General features: G+C 47.8%; 1 protein-coding gene across 3 annotated transcripts in view; it reads right to left on the bottom strand.

The window, feature by feature from the left end:
* The window catches only part of PAK5 (p21 (RAC1) activated kinase 5), a 211099-nt gene that overhangs the window by 34699 nt on the left and 155021 nt on the right, over positions 1-21379 (bottom strand). For all 3 annotated transcript variants that reach the window (XM_071438319.1, XM_071438345.1, XM_071438239.1), the window contains one exon: positions 540-754. In XM_071438319.1, the coding sequence (XP_071294420.1) occupies positions 540-754 (215 nt within the window). The remainder of the gene's footprint in view (positions 1-539; positions 755-21379) is intronic.

Here is a 21379-nt window from a genome sequence, read left to right as displayed (position 1 = left end):
CTGGAATCCTGATGGCTCCCTGCCCGATGCTGCTCTACCCTCTAAGCCAAGTGTTCCCCCCAGGCCATGACCTGGGCTGTGTCACTGTCCCAGCCACTGAGGAGCTCAGCTCCATTCCCACCAGGTCCCATCCCAGTGGTGGGTGCAGTCAGATCCCTCCCTGAGCTCCCTGCCCAGCTGAACAGGCAATTTAATTTCCTTCCTTTGGTGCACATTTCCCTCCCTCCCTTGCTCCAGCCTGCCTTTGCCTAAAGCACAGTTGCTAAATTAATTACCAAGGAGCTCTGTGCTGCAGAGGAGCAGCGCTGGGGCCTCCCCTGGGGCCTGGGGCTCTTTCCTCTGCAGCCCTGCCAGGCCCGTGACTCAGGCTCTTCAGAGACACTCCCACAACTTTTATACACACAATCCCCTTTTCCTGATAGATGTTTGCATCTGCAGCTCCCTCCCAGCCATGCCTGCCCACTGGCTGCTGGCACTGCTTCCTGAGGGTGCCTCAGGCCAATGAAGGCAGGCTGAGGGCTGCAGGGGGGCAGCAGTACCTTCATAGGAGCCAGCTGGATGGGGGTGATGCATGAGGGATCCACCATGGGCTTGGGCCTGTTGGCTGTGTCTGCCAGCAGGCTGTGCCACTGCTGGGGCAGCCCCGTGAACTTCTGCTCCCGGTGGTCGAAGCCGGTGTGCACCCGGTGCTCGAAGTTGGACGGGCCGGAAATTTCCAGCCTCTTCTTCTTTTTCCCAAACATGGTGGAAAGATCTGCAGAAAAGAAAAAAGGCCACGTGTTTACACTCTCTTGTATCCCTCAGCCACTGTCTCTACTTCACAGGGAATTTTAGTAGATGTCATTAGCCAGCTACTCCATGAACTTCCCTGCACACACTGAGATCTGTGCGAGGCAAGCACTCCCCTGACCTCCTTTCTGGGAGAAGATTTTAACAAATTAACCTCTTCATAATGCCTTATGAAACAAGGAAATTCCCAGGAAAGAAAGCCCCAGGTCCCCCTTTGTACTCCTGTCTCTGCTCATGCTGCAGCCCATGGAAGCCCCAAGCTGGGAGCAATGCCAGCAGCAGGGGATGGCTTTCCTCCAGGGACAGCCCTTGGGAAGGGGTGAGCTGTGCCCTGATACAGGGGGGAGCAAATGCAGGCACAGCTCTGCATCCCTGACAGGGATAAAGGTACTGGCTCATCCCACTGGCACAGGAAATAGCCAATACCCTCTCCACCTGCAGTAACCCTTGGGCTGGTGGCTCCAAGCCCAATGAATGAAATGAAGTGCAGCCTAACAGTGCTACTGAAGCAAGCTCAGATCTGACTTTCTGGAGGACTCCAGAAATCTGCCGTGCAAGGCAGGGATAAATTGCTGCTCCCAGGGAAACAGACAGAGGTGCTGTTGCTTGTCAGTGACATACTGTCCTGTGCTGGAAAAGCTCTCTGCCTGCCTTCTCCTCCACCCTGCTCTCCGGGCCGTTTCAAGCAGGGCTGGCACAGCACTTGAGCAGCATCTGTGTGAAATAGCAGCAGGGTGAGGAGGCTGCTGCTCTTCTAGCACACCTGTAAAGGTGCTTCCTTGACTTTGTTCAGGAGGTGGACAGGAGAAGCTCAGAGAAGAAAATATGGTTGTGTTGCTGCTGCAGCTAGGGAAAGATGCAGTGATAAATCAGGTATTTTCTCCGCCCTCACTGCCTTTTACTAGTTTATCTAAAGATCAAGTCCATTATTTGAAAATTGATTGCTGGCTGCTTTGTAAGTCCCCCTGTGTATTTGTAGGTGATTGTCTCCTTTGAGCATATTTCTTTTAGACAGAGCAGACTTGCTCCTGTTGGCCTTTCTTCACAGGTCTCATCTTCCACACTCCTCTCTCTGTCTTTCTACCCTACTCTGAACTTCCCAAAGTTCCTGCTCTTTTGGCAGTCTCTCTCCAGCTCTGTTAACTTGGGTATCTTCCTCACCCTCCTCTCCCAGAACCTCCAAAAAGACACATATCTAATTGATTATACTGTAATACAATCACTTTGATATGTGCCTTTTTTTCTTTCCCAGCATCACAATTGTTTTGCTTCTCTTTGGTGCACGTGGGTACCTCCTTGTGGCACTCACAGACACACTTGCAAAGCCACGGTGGCTGCTCTCTGCTCAGAGATTGCCCATTTGAGCCATTTCCACCTCAAAGAGCAGCAGCCCCAGGTCAGGCAGTGCCCCAGCAGTGGCAGCCAGTGCAGATCCATGGCCCTGCATCGATCCCATTTGCCCCAGGGACAGGAATCCATGACACTATTGGAGGAACATTTTAAACCATCAGCTCCAGACATGTATTTTTTCCTCTGATCAATGCCAGGGTTTCCCACAGGACTTGCATCCCAAGGCAGCTGCCTGAAGTCCTCCTGAGCTCCAAACAACACTGGGTAACTAAAAGCCCATCAGCTGGCACAGTGTACACTGCTTTTTAAAATGAACAGCACTTTCACTCACCAAGGTAGCAGCCAGCAAGTCACCTGCACTTCACTGCAAAGCCAAGCCAGCCTCCCCTCAGCACAGTCCCCTCCAAAGAACTGTAACATACACAGCAGTCACAAGGGAGCCTCATTTCCCCTCATTGCTCCCAAAGAATGGAAATGGTGCTGCCTGCTCTCCTCAGCTGTCTGAGGATGGGATTTGGGGCAGCCAAGTCTGTGAAACCTTATGCTCTGGGCTTGTAAGTGTCCTGATTCAGTCCCCACTGATAGGCTGGGTCCTCATACTTCAGAAATGGAGAGATGATTCAATTTTCCCCATAGCTCTACTGATATGAACAAAAAAGAAAACATTTAATCAGGTAGGGAAACAGAAAACATCCCTCCTAAGTGATTCCATGTTCTCCAAGACATCTAAAGCCATTTCAGGAATAACCCAAGTGCTTTGAAGAGGAATGACAGAGCTTTCCAGGATGCTGAATAAAGTCTGTGTGGCAGAAAACTTCCGAAATTTGTATCAAGAGCACAAAATGTATGAAAAATTCATTCAGGCACCCACCCATTCACACAAACCATCAATCCCCTCACAGTTATTAAGAACCCCTAATTTCCTAATGGGATTACTTGGGAAAACATCCCCCAGAGAGGAGGGCAGCCTTGATGAGAGGCCCGGGGAGGAGGGAGGCTGCAGGATGGCTCTGCAGAGCTGCCCCTGAGCACTCACCCTGCACTTAATTCCTCCTGACAGCTTCCAACGTGGCCCTGACCATGCCAGGGCTCCCAGCAAGCGCCAGCTCTCTGTGCAGCTCCTCCCGTGCCCACCCCCACAGAGGAGAGGAAATGAGAGGCCCTGTGCCTGCCATGTGTTCTGTTTGGGTGGGATGAGCACAAGCAGCATGTCTGTGCCCTCCTTGCCAAGGGACAGCCTGGCTGTTCCAGTGGCACGCGGTGACACCGGGGGGGTACGGCTGATGGCACTGGGCTCGGCTTTGGGGGGAAGCAGGACCCGCCCCTGCAGTGCTTCCCTGGGGCAGTTCTACAGAAATCCTTCACTCTCTCTAGTGCTGAGCTGGTGCAGCACATGGACTTTGTGTTTGTACCTGTGGGGTCTGCAGGAGGCAGCCCTTCAGGGACGGTGAACTCAGGAGCAGGACAGCAGGACACCTAAACCAGTCTGCTCTGACATGGCAGACCTGGCTCCTTTCATGCCCTCCTTTCTGTGCACAGCAGTAATTCACTGACATCACAGAGCCAGGGGCTCCCAGGCTGCTCCCCACAGAGGGCATTTCCTGAGATGATGCCCGTGCAAGGTGTGAGATGTGGAGCAGCAGATGATAAATAAATCCCCTGTGTCAGCTCCTGCACTCTCCCTGTGCTGCCCCCCAGGCCCAGCTGAAGCCTCTTCCCAGCCAGGAGCCCCCTCCAGTCCCACGCTGTGCTCGGTGCCCGTCCAGGCTGCCCCATGGTGGGCTGGGCTCAGCACAGGATTTCCCACAAAAGGTTAAACCCTGCCAGCTCACACAGAGGTCACAGCTTTGTTCACCATCAAAAGTTTGCCCCCATCCTGGGGTTTCCAGGAGTTGTCCCTCTCCTGTATGTGAGACCAGAGGACATTCCAAGACTGATGAACTGAAAAGCTGAAAGTCCAGATCTGTTACTGCCCTCAAAGAACAAATGTTTGCATTTACAGCAGTTAGATCCAAGGCAGTAGGAGTAAAACAAAAAAAGAATTAGTTCATTCTAAGGTTAATGGTATTCTGTATCTTTTATCATATCCTAAGAGTAATTCAGTCAGCTACAAAGTAAGAGAGAACTCTGTTTAGCTCTGCCCCGTTTTCTATTCCCAATAAAAAAGTCAGAGCCACTTTTTGCTCCCCTTCCAAATAGCTGCTCTTTTAAAAAAGACTACAGAAGTTGGAAATACCTTTCATGTCTTGTAATCTTGAAAACTGCCAGCGTTCCAAGTGCATCCCTTAAGCAGTGACAACAGCCCTTGCCATCCCCCATGTCCCCAGATAACCCTGAGCAAAGGTCTGCGAAGTTCTGCCACACATAAAAACACGCAATAACCTTACATAGTCAGCACCTGGAATAATGAAGTGGGATGGGAATTTTTACTTTACAGTTGCACTTTTAATGACTCTGCACTATAGCTCTGTAAGCTCTGTTTCTTCCTGTGGCATTTCAGCAGCCAGATGAGGTGTCCCACTAACCCCAGGAAGCCCCGTGTGCTCCCTGTGACCCTGAGGCACCCTGGCAAGCCTGCAGGGATTTCCTACACACACCTCACTGCTGCTGCAGCTGACAATCCTCCCTCAGGAGGGGCTCTGTGCTCCCTGCCTGCCCCAGCTCAGCCACATGCTTGCTTTCAAACAGCAGCAATTAGTTCATTTTCAATTAGGCAGTGCACACTGCATTAAGCCTGTGAGCCTCTATGTTCTGCAGGGATTCCCTGTGGTTCCTCAGCTGAGCAAGCAGCAGCAGAGCCCTTTTCCCTCGTGGATGGGCATGTTATTAACATATAAAAATTGCCTTCGTGCATGCTGAGTATCCTCTGTGAGCCCAAAGGGGGGCAGCAGCCAGGGCTGTGAAAAGGTCCTGTGCAAAGGCACATTTCCCCCCAAGTCAGCCACACAGCCAAAAAACCTGGTTACAGGCAGGAGCATTAATAAAATGCTTCATTTTTAGGAAACTGACAGACACACAGCTTGCAAAATGGGGAGATGGGTGCGGGTTGCTTTCTTTTGATACTTTTTACTTTACTATAACAGTTTCCTGTACCACAAGGACCCCAATTATTCCCCTCCAAAGCAGTAACAGATCATTAGCCCCGGTGGCTCTGTTCCCCACTCTGATTAATTGTAACCTTTCCCCACACTTGATCCTAAATGAGGGAGCATGAATTGAGAGGCACAAATTAAATTAAAGTGCCAAGGCAGCCTGCAGAGCCAGGGCTCCAGACAAATGTGAGCTGGGCTGAAACTCCATCTCCAGGAGAGAGCAGGGGGTGGGATGGACTGATGGCAGCACAAATCCCTGAGAGATGCTCTGTGTGTGAGAGGTGGAAATGATGCTGCCTCTCCTTTGGCTCCTCAGGCAAGTGGAAGGAGACCAACACATATCTGTCTATCTATACACCTAATGTACATTTAATATATTTACTATATTTAATAAAACTGTTAAAAATGAGGAAAATTGTTTGGGTTTTTTTTCTTTATTAAGGAACAATAGTTTTGTGTTTCCTTTCTGTTTAAAGATGGTTCTGAGCTTCTTGGTAGGGACCCTCTGCTGCTGGCTGCAACCAGAGCATGAGCTTCTTTTGCAAAGAAAAAAAAAAAGTTTTTAAGAAGAATTTATCTCTATTTTTAACTGAAAATACAGAGAGCACTACCCTATTTTTCAGGAGATTAAACCAGAAGCTACACCTGGAAAAGCAGAGTGAACTGAATAAGAAGACAATAAAGCTCATGGAAAGACTCTTAAAAACCACACTGGTTTCAGGTCAGGCCTGAGACACTACTGTGACAAAAGGAGAAATCCTGTCTGGCTTTACACATTTAATATTCCTAAATGCTTTCCTAACTCTCAGAGTGTCATTCTGGATGGACAGGATGGAAACAAATGGGATTGACCCCAGAAGCAAGGAGCACCTCAAGGCAGAGGCAGGTGAGTCCTGTGGTCATGTCTGGTGTTTATTTATGAAGTTGCTGCTAGAGGCAGAGCTCATTACTGCCTGAGACACATGGTTTTTCTGTTTTGCCACAGGAATGGACAATGTGCAGGTGAATGCTAGGCTGGTTCACCTGTCTAATGAGGGACTCCATCTCCCATGATCCCTGCTCATCCCTCTGCTCCTCATTATGGTCTGAGCATCTCAGTCCAGGAACAATAAAATAACACCTTGGAGGATGTTCCCACACACTCTACTAATGATGATTTTAAACACTGCCCCTCTGGCAGCAACAAAAAGGACCTACAAATCCTGAACAAACCAAGGCAGCTCCCATTCTCAGTCTTTTGCCATTCTGCTAAGCTCTTCTGCACACAAATAATGTACTGACAGAAGTTAATCACTGTGACCACATCGTTTTTCCAGACTATTCTTTCAGTCCAATGAAAGTACAGAAGTGTAATTTTCAGTGCATGCCCGTGTGAGTTTCAGAATTAAAAGCGTGATGATCAATAGGATTCAACTTTCTATCATGGATTTTCAGGGTGTCTGGTATTTTCTGGAGATGGGACAGACTTCTAAGTTGTCTAACCACTATTAAAACACGTGCCTCAATCATGGAAAGAGATGTACTGATGGACCAGAGCAACAAAAATGCCTCTGTCCCAAAGCCTCTCATCCACCCTGAGGCATTCTGCTCATTTCAGCCTCAGGTCAAATCAGCCAGTTCTCAGAGTTTCTATGTCACTGCTCAATACAATAAAGCACATTTAAACAATTACCAACAGTCCAGACCTGTCATTGTCCACGGCTCTTTCCAATCCACAATACCTTGTTTATGGCTGGAAATGCCTTCATTTGGCACAGCACAGCAGTGTGTCCCTTGATAGCTGGCCCATGAGACACAGCTAATAGAAATGCACAGTGGAACAAAAGGCAGGAAAAAATAATAAAAAAAGGCCATGTGTGCTTCCAGAGAAATAGTAAAAGCTGGTACAGAGTGGCCAAACTGGGATTGATGCACTCCAGGGAACAATGCTCATTCTTCCTATTGAAAGCTACTCTTGTAGGAGACTCATTTCCACACACTGACTGACATGTGCTCTCCTAATTTAGAAGTCTTGTGATTCCCAGGGGATTTTAATGCTCAGTAATTTTCAGCTGAGTAGCTTAAATGCATATATTGTAGTCAGTCACTCTCTATTATCTCATACACATGCACACATAAATAGCAACGAGGAGACAGAGGTTTGTGCAGGGAATTAGTCTGCAACAGCTCTGGGCAGATTAAACAGGAACCCCCCCCCCCTCAGCCCCCAAACCCCTGGAGGTAACTCAAACAATTTCTATCCCTAGCAAGTGAAAATATTCCAGATTTGCAGAGGCAAACAGTCCTCTGGGTGCTCAGCTTGAGATAATTAATGGCATTAACTTTGTAGAAATGCTGGACATCCACAGGGAGAGGGGATTAAATAAGGCCCCCATTAAACAAGACACCCTGAGTCTCAAGTTACTGCTGGAACTTCAGCTGTAAATTATTTTTTTCTGAGTTGATATTAGCACTATTTTAAGACAGTTTATACTGTTCTATATTAAAGGATGCAGGTACTCTATTTCTATGTTTTCAATTAGAAAAAATACTCAGTGAAGGAAATACTGTCAAGAATGAAAGGGATGATATATGAGTAGAGATATAAGAGTGAGAAGAGGGCTCAGACAAACCTGCAGGAAATATCAGAACAAGGACAGTGAAACTGTAATTCTGAGCATCAGTAAATATGGACATCCCTATAGGCTGGGGTAACTGTAGGAGAAGGACTGCAAGGATATGAAATTCTGTAGCTATCAAAAGAAGAAGACAGCTTTTGCTTGGAGAAAAAGGAGGCAAAATGGTTTCTAGGTTTAGAAACCAGCTGGCCTTGAGCTGGTTGGATCCAGGGCTGGATGCACCCATGAACAGAGATGATTTTACAGCCCCCAGGGGTGTCACAGGGACAAGTGAAATGGGACAGGAGGGGACAATGCCTGTGACAGCACCGCATACCACTGGAGCCAGGTAATGACACTGGGGCTCTGGATATGACCTCCTGCCACAACTCCTCACTGCTATGTTTGCATTCACTTCATTCTCCTACAAAATCATTCACTGCATTTCTTATTTTACTTCTAAAACAGTACAGGCTGTGCTGGCTCTGAGGAACTGCTCTATTACCATAACATTTGTAAAAAAGGTTGCTCTCCAATGAATGATCAACAGCAACAAATGCTTCATTATTCATTCATCATTAATGGCAAGCCTCTCATAAAAATATCTTTAGGATGAAACAGAGGATCTGACCTGTGTTGTCCAAGAAATGGTGCAAAATCAGTTTTCTTTGGTATGTCAAAAGACTTTTAAAATGCAAACAAACAGATCTATAGATAAATGTATCCACAGTGAGTACCTGCAGGATGGAAATCATGCCTGTTGTTATCACTGCAGGTTCCCTACCCTTCTATCTGGTTTTACTCTGCATTGCTGTAACTGAAGGGAAAATATTTCCACAGTCTACAATAAATCACAAATGTGTAGAGTCTACCTTAAATTTTTATTCCTTACATATTTTCTTGTCTTTTTTTTTTTTTTGTTCCACTCTGCATTGTGCTGGAAAGCTGGTCTGAAAGTCAATTCTTATCCTATTACCTATTGAGTTGCTGTCAGGCCATACTCTGTTTCCACATTAAAAATGAGAACTGATCCCTTGAAGGGTTTCCAGAGCTGACTGTTTATTGCCTTCTTCAGAAAGGTTACCATAAGCTCTTTACACAGAACATGGAATGTTTATAAAGCTCAGTCCTCCTCCCCCTGGATAATCCCCAATGATCAATAATTGCATCTGAGGAATTCCTCCACACTGATTTTATTCAGAGCCAAGCAACCAGGCCATGCAGACTTTGTGTTCTGCCACCTCCAGACAGCAGTTTGGAAATGATGGGTCTGCCCTTCTCTTCATGCCTTCTCTCTGAAGCTGACAGCAAAGTTTTCAGACCAGACACAGAGAAGCAAACAAAACCTACAGTGAACTGAATGATAGAACCCACATGTTTTTATCTCAATGCAAACCCAGCAAGAAGAATGCTACTGTAGGGTTTTTATTGTTTCCCACCTTTTAAATACCAACAATAGAAATGGTTTTTGACTGCAGGAAGGCTTTGAGCAACTGGAGAGGTTACTGTATCTCAGATGGCCAGCACTGCCACCCTCCCAGCGGTGGTGCTGCTACAGGAGGTGGCTCCCATCCCTTCTTTCTGAGGAAGGATGCACACACGTGAATCACTGCATTTTCCTGGGCCCATCCATCCTCTCCAGGCCCTCTCCAGGATGAGAGGTTTCATCTGAAATGGTCCAAAAGGACACTTCCAGCCTCTCAGAAGAAAAGCAGCAAGGGAAATGTTTTCCCAGGTAAGTGAGCAGCTAGGATGACTCCCAGGAATCTTGCTCTGGAAGCACCAGGAGAAGCTGCCATGTGACTGTGTGGATGAGCTGATGCAGCTCCCAAACTTGCAGACAATTATGTTAAAAAGCCACTTGTCTCCCAGAAGAAACACTTCTGCTGGAACAGCATGGCATCATCCCTCCCAGCCTACACTGGCTGATTTCACAGAGCTCTCGAGGCTCTGGCTGGGAAAACACCATCCTGACAAGGAGTCTGGGAGAGAAGGAGGCAGCATCCTCCATCCTCCCCAAGCACTGTCTGATACATCTCATTTACCACTGAGGGGGAGATGCTGAGGCCATGCAGAGTGGAGAACTTGGCCACCATCTCAGCAAGCAATGGCTCACAGAGCCCCAAGGCTCCCATCCTGCCCGGTGAAATGGTGCCAGTGACCCAGCAGACTCCAACCCCTCTGTTTATATTCAAATACATATGTCTGTGTTTAAATTTAGCATATTTACATCTGAGATTGCAGGTCCTTCTTAAGGGCTCAGCATCAAAAGCTCTCCATCAATTAGAAGATAATAATTACCAGAAAAGGACATCTCTGCATGCTGACTCTGGTTGCATTCAGTGCTGCTTCCAGAGGCAGGGAGAGTCATTCATTCATTCATTCCCCACTTCGTTAGGGAATGACTCCAACAAAGCTGCTGATACAACTGGGAAATCAAAAGATGAGCCAGGAAAGTGACTGCAAAAAATGCATTAAGGGAACATGTGTGGGTATGTCAAGTGGTGAGGCCAGAGTCAGCACTTTGGGAAAAGGGCCTGCAAAGCACTGGCTGAGAGGGAAATTAGATGTGCACAAGGAGCTCGGGTCCTAAAGGAAATATTTTCTTAGCAGAATAAAAAATGGTAGTTTGTGTTCTAATGAAATATGCTGTCCTACAAAATCTCTCATTTAATTCTCACAGTTTCCCCCTTGTACTTAAGCAGGGAATCACATAAAACTCAAAAGCTATTAGAGATATAGTTAACCCCCCAAAATGTCCATTTTCTCAAGTTTTGGACACAAGACTCAATAAATACCCTGGAATTGACCTGAAAACTGTGTGTGCTCCAGGTGGGCATCTGAGGTGACTGTTTGCTTCATGAGACTACAGAAAGGTTTCAGAAAGGTGACCCTAGGACAACCACAAGACTCCAACTGTTTGAGACACCCCAAGTGGATGACAGAGCATCTTTTAGTGCTCTCCTCCTGTAATTGAGTCTCTGCACCCCCTGCACCTGCACCCTGTGCACCCAGCCTGGTGTGACTGTGCCCAGCCTGGAGCTCAGCCACACTGACAGCCCTGGCTTTCTGAATTATTCCTGCCTTCTCCAGGATAAAGGCAGGAAGATGTCTGAACTGCTTTTAAAATGATTATGCAAAGCACAGTGGGCTGTATAATGCCTTTTCCAATAAAACTCCCTTTCAGTACTCTGACAGCAATCAGCTGTGTTATTATAACCATTCTTTCTCCTCCTATCACTCAGGCTGAATGTTTTAAATGGAAATAACATCATCTTGTCCCCCTGTGTTTCTCACCTGTGGCATGTCCTTGCAAGTAACCAAGCTCAGGATGCCAAAAGCTGAAGGCTCAGCTGGCCCACATAAGAGATGTGATGTGAATAAATCAGTGCAAGGTCCATGTGAGCTCCTTCTCTCTCCCTAGCAGGGCTCAGGCTGGAAAAGCTGATCTGCACTGGAGCCAGCATGCATTTAACTACCCATGGCACCATTTTAAACTTCAGCTCATCCAGGATATGGATTCAGTTTCTAGAATACCAAGTATGCAGCTGGCTATCTGCAGGGAAATGAAAAACCCCATGTACATGTACTGGGGTGGTGTGAGACTTCTTTCACAGGGTTTGACTTTCTGCAAAGGAGTTTCAAACTCAGAGGAAATTCAGACTCTGAGAGCTCTGTCCTACGTGTCACTCTCAGCCTGGTGAGGGCAAATCTCACTCCTGAGCACCTGGATCACAGATCACACCCAGAGCACAGCTGGGTACCTGTGTATTTCATACCTCCCCAAAATTCATCTTCAAAGCTCATCTCTCTTTTCCCCACTGCAGAGCTGGGTCATCTCAGTCTTGGGCCTTCTGGAGCATCATTTGGGTCCTGGTGCAACTGCTGTTGGCTTCAAGGGGAGAACTCTGAGCCAAGGAATGGCCCCTTTTTTCTCTGTTTCCCTCCACTGAAAATGGAAAATAACCCTCCATGGTGGCAGCACATCCAAGAGCAGGGGAGAGGGGCACAGTTGACTTTATTTAAGGAAGCCCATTTCCTTCTCCCTTTCTTTGCAACAGAGGCCAGAGGAGATGTCACTTCCCTCCCTCTCCTTTGCTGCCATTATCTCCCATTTCCAGTGGGAACCAAAGTTCCCCTTCATCAATATTTTCTAAGCCAAGATTTTGTAAAGCTGGAAAAAGACTGAGCTTCACATTCTCTGGTCTGAATCCAGCAAGGCTTATGCTCATCAGAAAAGGAAAAGAAATCAAAGTTTCCAACTTGGAAACCCTCTGAGCCAATATTTGTAAATAAAGTCTAATTGAATTACCAATATATGTATTTTTCAGCTGTCCAACTCTGAGAGAGCACAATCCCAATGGGATGAAGCAATCACACTGCTTAACATGCAAAATCTCTGCTCGCCTACCAGCCTATTAATAGGTGGTTTTGTAATGCACAGGAAAAGGGAAAGGAGAAGGACAACAATCTGAGCACCAGCATCTGAAATGCTCCACTGAGCGCTGCTCCAGCAAACACAGGAGAAGACTTTTTTCTCTTTTCCCCCTCCAATGACAGCTTTCCAGTGCTGCTGGCATCCATCACATGTGCAGAGGCAAATGCTTCCACACTTGGCAATAATCAGAGCAAGGGAATTATGGACTGGGAGGAGGAACTGCAGGGTGTTTTCCTCCTGGCTAAAGGCACACTTCAATCTGAAAAGCTCCAAGGGAACTCAGTAGTAGCTTCCTTCTCCATTTCCACTGTCCAAGCAGAGCCAGGACTCCCTGCAGAGTTTTTCCTGGGCTCTGTTTTGCTGGGCCTCTGCTCCGTGTGCTGAGCTGGGGCTGGCTCCCAAAGGACTCATTCCATCAGCTCCTGCCTGTCCTTCCACACCACTCCTTCCTTACCTTTATGCAAAATAACCTTCCAAGCTTCTTCTCAAACCCATCTTCCCTGCCAACTCTGTCCCTGCCTACACTCTCACCTCGGCTTATCAACACCAAATTTATCCCACTCTCCTTTCTGACTCACAATGCTTACTGCACAATAAAACAAGACCTGAGAACTGTCCTCAACAGGAAACCCCTCATGGGAGCAGATAAAAGGATTTTCCTTAATGTAATCATGAACTGAAATCAATAAATACATAGCAAGGCAGTACAGAGGCAAATGTGGGCATTGCAAGGATTAGGTAGGAAATTTATATAAACTATGGTTGCAAGGACAGAGTAAAAAGCAAATACAAATGTAAAAGACCCAACCAGAATAGAATATTATTAAATTATTAACATGGCAGGTTTTAGGACAAGTGTTACACATTCTGTATCTCTATAAAATCAGCTTTTGAAAATCTAAGACATTAAGGCTTAATCAGAGTACATTGTTTTATAGATGAGATATCACCAGTCAGTTAAATTGCAGGAATGAAAGTGGGGATTTAATTCAAGCTTCTCTAGGGAGGAGATTTGTTTGAAAGAGGTCAATTAAGCCTTCCACTCCAGTTAATCCCTTCTGTTTATTTTAAAAAATCTGGAATAAGGAAAAAAATTACAATAGGCCAGCAAAGCAAAATTTTCCTATAGATGCACCAAAACAAAAACCTGCAGGTCAGCTTGCTTTTAGCTGGGAGAAACACAGGCAGAAATTGCAATCAGTCTGCATTTCATATGAATGCATCACATGGAGATGATTCAGACCAAATTATTCTCCAAATTAGCTTTATGAAACACTCTCTTCCAAGGAAGGCAGCAGTGCTTGGATTGGTTTTGGTAGAAGTCAGTATTTTAACTTACAAGTCTCGTTTGGAATGAGTCTCTGTGGGGAAGGAACAGAGGGCAGAAGACAGTGGACCCTCAAAGAAACCATTTCCATTATTTTGCATTTTCCTTCAGAAGTCAGCAGCTGCCCCCAGCCCCTTTTCCCCCGAGCCCTCAAGCTGTTAATGGCACTATTTACATATATTTCCCATATATTTCCATTCCCCACTATTTACATATATTTCCCTCAAGCTTCTGAGTCACCACTGGTCATTTAGGTCAATACATTTGTTTCTTCTGCTCTTCTGAATATTGATGGGTTTCAACCATTTTTCCCTCTTTCTTTGCTCCTACTGCAAGTCCTTTCTGAGCTTCCCACAGCAAAGCAGCAAAGGCCAGGCAAAGCCCCATGCTATGCTGCCCATCTGCTTCCCTCCTCCTCCTCCTCCTCGGTGCTCCATCCGCTCTGTGTGTGCCTGCCCTTTGTGGAGAGCCCTTCTGATGTCCAACCAGCCTTCCTGCCGAGCCAGGACACAGGGCAGGCAGCACCAGCCCTTCCAGAGCCAGCACCAAGCTCCCTTCAGTGGGCAGGGAGGAGCCCCAGGGTGCTGCCGAAGCACCCATGGCCATGTGCCTGCCCAGGCAGCAGCTGCACCCAGGGTGCTCCCAGCCTGGGACATGTGCCTGCTGCAAGGACACCAGAAAGGGACAATCCCCGTGGGGAACCAGCACAGGCCAGCAGGGCGGGAGGGAAGTGCCAAGTGCAGGAGCAGCGAGGGCAGGGCAGGAGGCACAAACACAGGAATCGTGCTGGGTTTCCTTGGGAAGACAAGAGCAGCACAGAAAAATTGATGTTAGTGGCTCCTAGAGGAGGGGAGGCTGAGCCAGAGGGGACAGATGCAATAGAAAACTGAGCAAGGGAGGAGAGGCAGGTGAGGAGGAGTTCAATCAGAGAGTAGCTTTGACTTGGTTCAGTACTGAAGGAAAGGCAGCCCAGCAGCTCCTGAAGGGCAGGGAGGAGGATCTTGTCAGCCATGAAGTGAAGGAAGGTAGCACAATTACTGTGGCAGCTGCTGCTGCCTGCTCTCCTGGCTCTGCCCCCTGCGCTTCTCCCAGCACCCTGATCACTCACAATTGAGTTAATTAGACACAGACCCGTCAGATCCCTTCACAAATTCATAAAACTCCTTTGGGCTCAGCTCTTAACCCCCTCTCTCTTCTCATGGAAGCAAGACTTTATGAGATCGGTAACACCCCATCTCCATCCTGAGGAACGTCTCCTTTATGCAGAGCCATTAAAGGGGTTCACTTTCTGGTAAAGAACTTCCACCACATTAGAGTACATGTGCTTTGTCCCATGCTCTGCCTTCCTTTAAAAGGAAAAATCTGCTTTCCCAGCTGCCTCCATGGAAACAGCAACTCTGTGGTGCTGGCAATGCTCCAGGCTCGATGGGCTTGATTCAGATGTGGCAATCTGCATTTCCTCACTGCAGAGTGCCAGGATCCCAGAGCCCAGCCAGGTCTCCTCTGGCTGGTTGGACAGCACCAGCGAAGGTCCTGTGGGTTGGATCTCACACCCAGGAACCACAGTGCAAGCCTAGTGCTAGGGAATGCTTGGGAGAGAGGAGGAGCAGGCAACGCTTTTAACTCGGTCACTCATCACCTCTGGCAGTGCTGGTGTGGGTCCTGGACTACTGAAGTAGCTCATGGAGATGGAGGTAAGTGCTCAGCTTCCCTAGCACCCAGGAATGTACATGAAAACAAAATTCCTCCAATTCCCATTCTGAAAACCTTGCTTGCCCTTGTGCTCTGCTGGACAGGGCCCCCTCATACCCTGGTGCATCCCCCAGCGAGGTCACAGCCAGCAGCAAAGCCCAGCAACACCCACTGCACTCCTGGGCTCCAAAGGAGCATAAATGACTCCTCTGGCCCCCTAGATCCCCTAATCTGAAGCTCTGAGACTATCAAAGAGGATGTGCAGCAGCTGCACAACCAGAGCACAGGTACAGAAGAGAGGATTTGCCCTCTGGCTTGGGAAAATGGGTCCCTGTGCAATAAAACACATAGCTCTTCTACAATCATTAGTTCAGCTCCATCAGTCCCAGGGCATAAATCAGGCTGTGAGGAAGAGCAGCTCAGAAGGAATCTCTGCAGAAGGAAAAGCCCCAGCCCTCTGTGGGCCCATGGCTGGGGAGCTGTGCTGGGGCCACGTCCCTCTGCTGCCTCTGCCTTCAAAGGAGCTGCTCAGTCCCAGCTGATAAGTACCAGCAGAATGGGGCTCAGGGACAGCTTGTGGTGAGTATTAGGGAAATGCAAAATCCAGCAATCCCTAGCTGCCCTCTGGTCAGCAGCACCTGTTCAAATTACTGTCGTTAAGGCAAAGATACTGAAATTGCAAACATAAAAAATAAACACAACCAAGGGCTGCAGATGCTGTAGCTCTCCACCAGCAAACACTTTACTTGCTACTAAACATTATTGCTCTGAACACAGGAACAACACCCATGGTGGCCAATACCCAGCAATCAGGGGGTTTGCAGGAGGGTGCCCTGCAAGCAAGGACAGAGCTGGTGGACAAGAAAAACTGGTGACAAAGGCCCCTGGGAGCTCATGAAGGAAAGGCTGAGAAGGGAATTCACCATTCTGCTAGGAATGATTAGAAACAGTTACGGGGAGATGTGAAGAGAGACCAAAAGAAACATCCAACCATGTGTCAGATGAAATCTGAAATATGGCTTTTTAACAAAAAGGACATGGCATATTTGTCAAAAATACTGTTTTGGGGAACATGAAAAACAGCTGGGGCAGAAGAAGCAGGCCCAGATGTTTGCAAGGTCTCAATGCAGGCAGGGATTTAACAGAGCATCTTTAGGAGTCCCCTCACCACCACGTCTAAACACTCCAGTATCAGTGTCCCCCAGTGCCTCCTCCAAACACTGAGATGTGCACACAGACCTGGGCCAGCACAGCTCAGGTCTGCCGTTCCTTCTCTGTCCATCCTGCCCAGGTTTGTGGCTCAGAATCCCAGAGCCAGGAATGGTGATGAATGCCAGCAGAAAGAGGAGGTATCTCCAGCAGGACCAGATCCAGTGGACCCCAAGTGTTGGCCAACAGGAGGTCCAAGGCCCATCCCTATCCCCACTGACCCTGTGCTGGGTGTCAGGAGCCCTCTGTATCCCACAGGATGAGGCCCCATGGATTGCTCCTTGGCATCCTGCCTCGGGGAGTTATGCAGATGATTCAGCCCCATCAGCAACAATAAATTCAATGAGCAATGGTATTTCCACACACAGGGAAAAACTCTGAACACCACGTGTGCAGACAGGGAAAAGATCTGGAGTCAACACAGTGCTTTACACATCACTGAAGCTCAAGTAACTGCAAAATCTGGCCCAGAATAGCTTTTACTTGGTTATGTGCTGGTATTGCAGAGGATTGTTAAAATACATTCCTAAAGCAGACAGGTTAGCACCACCAGCTCCACTGAAGGAATGACGCTGATTTAACTCCTTGAGGGGCTTTGGCTGAATTTCATGTACTGGATGGCAGAGAGCCCAAGGGATCCCATTCCTGCCCAGACTGCAGGTGCTGCTCCTGGGAGAGCTGCAGAGCCCAGGCAGCCCTGCCTGGAGCACTCACTGTCTGTGTGGAACAGGCAGAGCAGGAGACACCGAGCGCCACAAGCCCCACACACCTGCAGGTGAGGGGATTTGTCCACTCCACCCCTGGGCCTGGGCTTGACTGCCGACCCTTGGGACCCCTCCCCTCCCCATGTGACCATTTCCACGGGAAATCACGAGCCCAGACATCTGTGGAGGCACAGATCATGTCTGATGCTGAGGGGGTTGAGCCCTGATCCTACACACACAGGCATAGTTCTGTTCCAGCTGTTTGATCTCACAAGGGTTAATGAAGCCATTCCTGTGCTCAGAGCAAAGCAAGCAGCAAAGTTTGCAGGACCAAGGCCTGATTTTCTTCCCTGAGGTAAGAAGTTGCTTGTTTTGCCATTGGTTTTCCTGGAAAAGCAATCGTTGTTTTGGAGCTGCCCTTTGCTGCAGGTTCTCACTATTTTGAACCTTTTCAAAAATGCCACTGCTAGAGCCACTTTATAAAGCACCAATAAAATTAATATTAAAAATGACTTTGTGCATAATTCATGGCCTCTAGAAACCATTTCTTATTCCACTGGCAAACCAGCCAGTCATGCATTTTCCATTGCTTTCTCATTTTCCTAGCTGTGGTGCAGTGCTTTAGGAGCAGCAGAGCTGTGCTGCACGTGTCAGTCAGACAGCACCCAGGGGACACCCCAGAGCCAGCATCCATCCAGGGGGATGGAGGGGACATCCATTTGGGACAGGATGCAGCCCTTTGCTATCTCACAATGGGGAAAATTAGGGACTTACAACAGGTTTACAATCAGGCTGAACCAGCTCAGGGGACGGCCTCTGTCATGTCTGTCCAGGTAATACTTAATCTTCCTATTTGCTTCCTAAAATGTTCTACTTAATCTTCCTATTTGCTCCTCTGGATACATTAGCCTAAAAATTTATGGCAGCAATGTTTGAAAAGCAGTGAATTTTATGCAAGTATTAGAGAAAACCCCTGGGAAACATTTAGCAGAATAAACTCAAGAAGTGGTACCAGAAACATAGCTTGTGCTATGTACAGCTGTGGTATGAGCATTCACTTAAAGTAATTACATTAAAGAGCTGAAATATCTCATAAGAACTGTCTACAATATGCCACAGAGGAAGACACACAAATCAAATAAAAAAACCCAGATGAACATCTAAGTCTCATAACCGTTCAATCCTTTCAAAATAAATCCAGGTTAATATTATATTTTGTACCCAATTAAATGCGTTCAACTTGATACTTAGTAACAGTCAGCTCTGAAGCCCCTGGTTAAAATAAGAAGGACTGTAATTTTAAAATATTGGTTCAGACAGGCCATACTACCTAATCTGTGATTTATACCTCACTTGTGGACAAGATCTCACACAGAGAGAATCTGAACGAGATACAAAGAGACTCCTGAAATCTTGAAGCTTGAAGGCTAGTCTTAAAAACAGGGAAAAAAGAAAAAAAAAAACAAAAAGAGAAATCAGCTCTACTTAGAAGTTGTTATTATGGCAAAGCAGTGCCCAGTGTCTCTACTACCTCAACACTCCCCTGAAGAAACCAATAAGTTCATTCAAGGTTTCCCCTGAAGAAACCCCTCCTATTCAGCTTTAAAAAGTCTAGCCAATGCTCCTAATGTAGGTTACACCAGAAAGGGAATATTGTAATTCCTTCTCAAGAGATTTGAAGAATGGAAACACAGAGTGGCTTAATTAACGTTAAATAATCAAATTCAACTTCATATAATTAAATGTAATCACCTATCAGAGTTAATAGGCCAAAAATAAGAAATGGCATGAGAAGAATGAGAAACCCAGTTTAAAAGGTCCCAGAGTCAATAACATGCTTATTAAAGTGCTGAAGTTTGGCGTGTGTGCCAGTAGGAAAATGCAGTATTGAAGACCCACACCCTTCTCAGCAAAAGGCTGCCAGGAGCACAGCACAGGAGGCAAGATTGTGTAAATTCAAGCTTCAAAGACTTTCCAGGCAGAAAAACATTTAACTTTGGAAATTTTTGGGGTTTGATGAATTTCATGAAGATTGAAGAGTGAAGGCTGAAAGCAAGATTCCTGCAGCAAGGAAGAGAAGACTTTGGAAGCCAAGGATGCAATGTGATGTGCACATAACAAAAGGCAAAACTGCGGATGAAGATTTTGCTGGAGTCATGCAAGGTACCCCTGGTGACTCCTGCAATGAGGAGCCATCACAAAGAGGCTGGTGGAATGTATCACAGAGGCACATGTAGGGAACCTCAAATCTTAGCTGAAAGACCCCAAAAGAGACAAGAGGCTAAAAGAACAGAGAAGAAGAATGGAGGCACTGGACAGTTTTGCTTGCTGCCTTTTGCTGATGTTACATGCCATTTCTTTTAGGGTATTCTAATTCTTCTTGAGTAAAGCAGCGATTTAAATTGCCAGAAAGTATTGTTTACAGTAGGCTCAGAACCATGTCCTAGAAATTAGAAACAAAATGTGGTAGTCCTGCTTATTAAAGGTTAATTTGTCATCTTTTCTACAGTACTTTTACAATTATACACTGACATCAGACAACCTTTGTCATGTCAAACACTGACTTGAACCAGCAGAACTCATTCCCACTGAAACTATAAGACATGGATATAAACTTCAAATTTAAGACAAAAGGAAAGGAAAAGCTGTTTGAGTTTAGCAAATAACCATTTCCAATTCCACCTTCCGGTCTCAAACGGAATCATTTTTGAGAAGGGATGGATTTAGCACCCTCAGCACCTTTAGCACATCCTCCTCCTCCTCCTCTAAATAGCCGTGCGTTCCCCAAAGCGAGCCCGGGCGGCAGCGGCGGCAAAGGGATGGTCCCGGGCAGCGCCACTCCCGGATCCCCGAGCCAGGGTGGGTTTAATTCACACCGGGTTCAGTTCACAGCGGGCTCCGCCGCTCCCGATCCCCCTAGCCAGGGCAGGTTCGACCCGCACCGGGCTCCGGCGGCAGCACCGCTCCCGGTTCCCCAAGCCAGGGCAGGTTCAATTCGCACCGGGTTCAACTCACACCGGGCTCCGCTGCTCCCGGTTCCCCGAGCCAGGGCAGGTTCAATTCGCACCGGGTTCAATTCACATCGGGCTCCGCTGCTCCCGGTTCCCCAAGCCAGGGCAGGTTCAATTCGCACCGGGTTCAACTCACACCGGGCTCCGCTGCTCCCGGTTCCCCGAGCCAGGGCAGGTTCAATTCGCACCGGGTTCAATTCACACCGGGCTCCGCTGCTCCCGGTTCCCCGAGCCGGTTCGACCCGCACCGCGCTCCGGGGCACGGAGGCTCCCGTGCGCTGCTGCCCCGCTCCCCGGGAAGCGTTTATCTGCCCGGGAAGGGTTATCTATCTCCCCGGGAAGGGTTATCTATCTCCCCGGGAAGGGTTATCTATCTCCCCGGGAAGCGTTTATCTGCCCAGGAAGGGTTTATCCCCCTGAGGCTGCTGCTGGGAGCGCTCGGCTCACACGGGCTCCATGCCTAGGGGTACACCCGGGCTGTTCGCTGTGAGCTCGGCTCCGGTGACACCGGGGATGTCCCCGCAGACAGGCACACAGCCTGCGGAGCTCACGGCTCGCACGGCGACAGGGGCTGGCTTGGCTGTCAAACGTGCTCATCTGTCCCCCTGATGAGACTGCACGGGGGCTTCTTTTATCGCTGCATTCTCAGTCTTGAAATCACCAATACTGAATCTCACCCTGCCATCAGAGGCACACGGTATGTTATCCCATGTGCCCACAAATAGAGAAATACACCCGGACATGCATGCAACTGCACATATGTGTATGGACACGCACGCATGAATGACTGGATGCAGCTTTAATCAGTTTTCCTGAGCCTGACCCTGTAGCTTGGCTTCATTCAACATTTTCACCCGTGTCAGAAGAGTGTAAAGCCATTGTGAAACCCCAAAATCAGAGATTCCCCATCACTTTGTTTCAAGACACAGATCTTAAAATAAAAAAGCCAAATGATCATGACCCTCATGATCTCCCTGGATGCTTAGAGCGCAAAAATGAAAATGCAAGCCTTGCTCTGCTCCTCCCCATTACTGCCAAATGCTCTAACACTGCAGAAAAGCCCCTTTGCTGTGGGGTCCCCTTCAGCACAGCAGGTATTTACAGGCAAACCACCTCCCATGTGGCTGAGCCCCACAGAAACAGGAACGGGGAGCCCTGCGAGCCCCAGCA

This window comes from Agelaius tricolor, unplaced genomic scaffold, assembly GCF_023055355.1.
Source record: "Agelaius tricolor isolate 1412-34295 unplaced genomic scaffold, bAgeTri1.0.p SCAF_1, whole genome shotgun sequence".
NCBI classification, from domain to species: domain Eukaryota; kingdom Metazoa; phylum Chordata; class Aves; order Passeriformes; family Icteridae; genus Agelaius; species Agelaius tricolor.
Note: the sequence above shows the minus strand (reverse complement) of the source record. Positions and strands in the feature narration are given on the sequence as shown.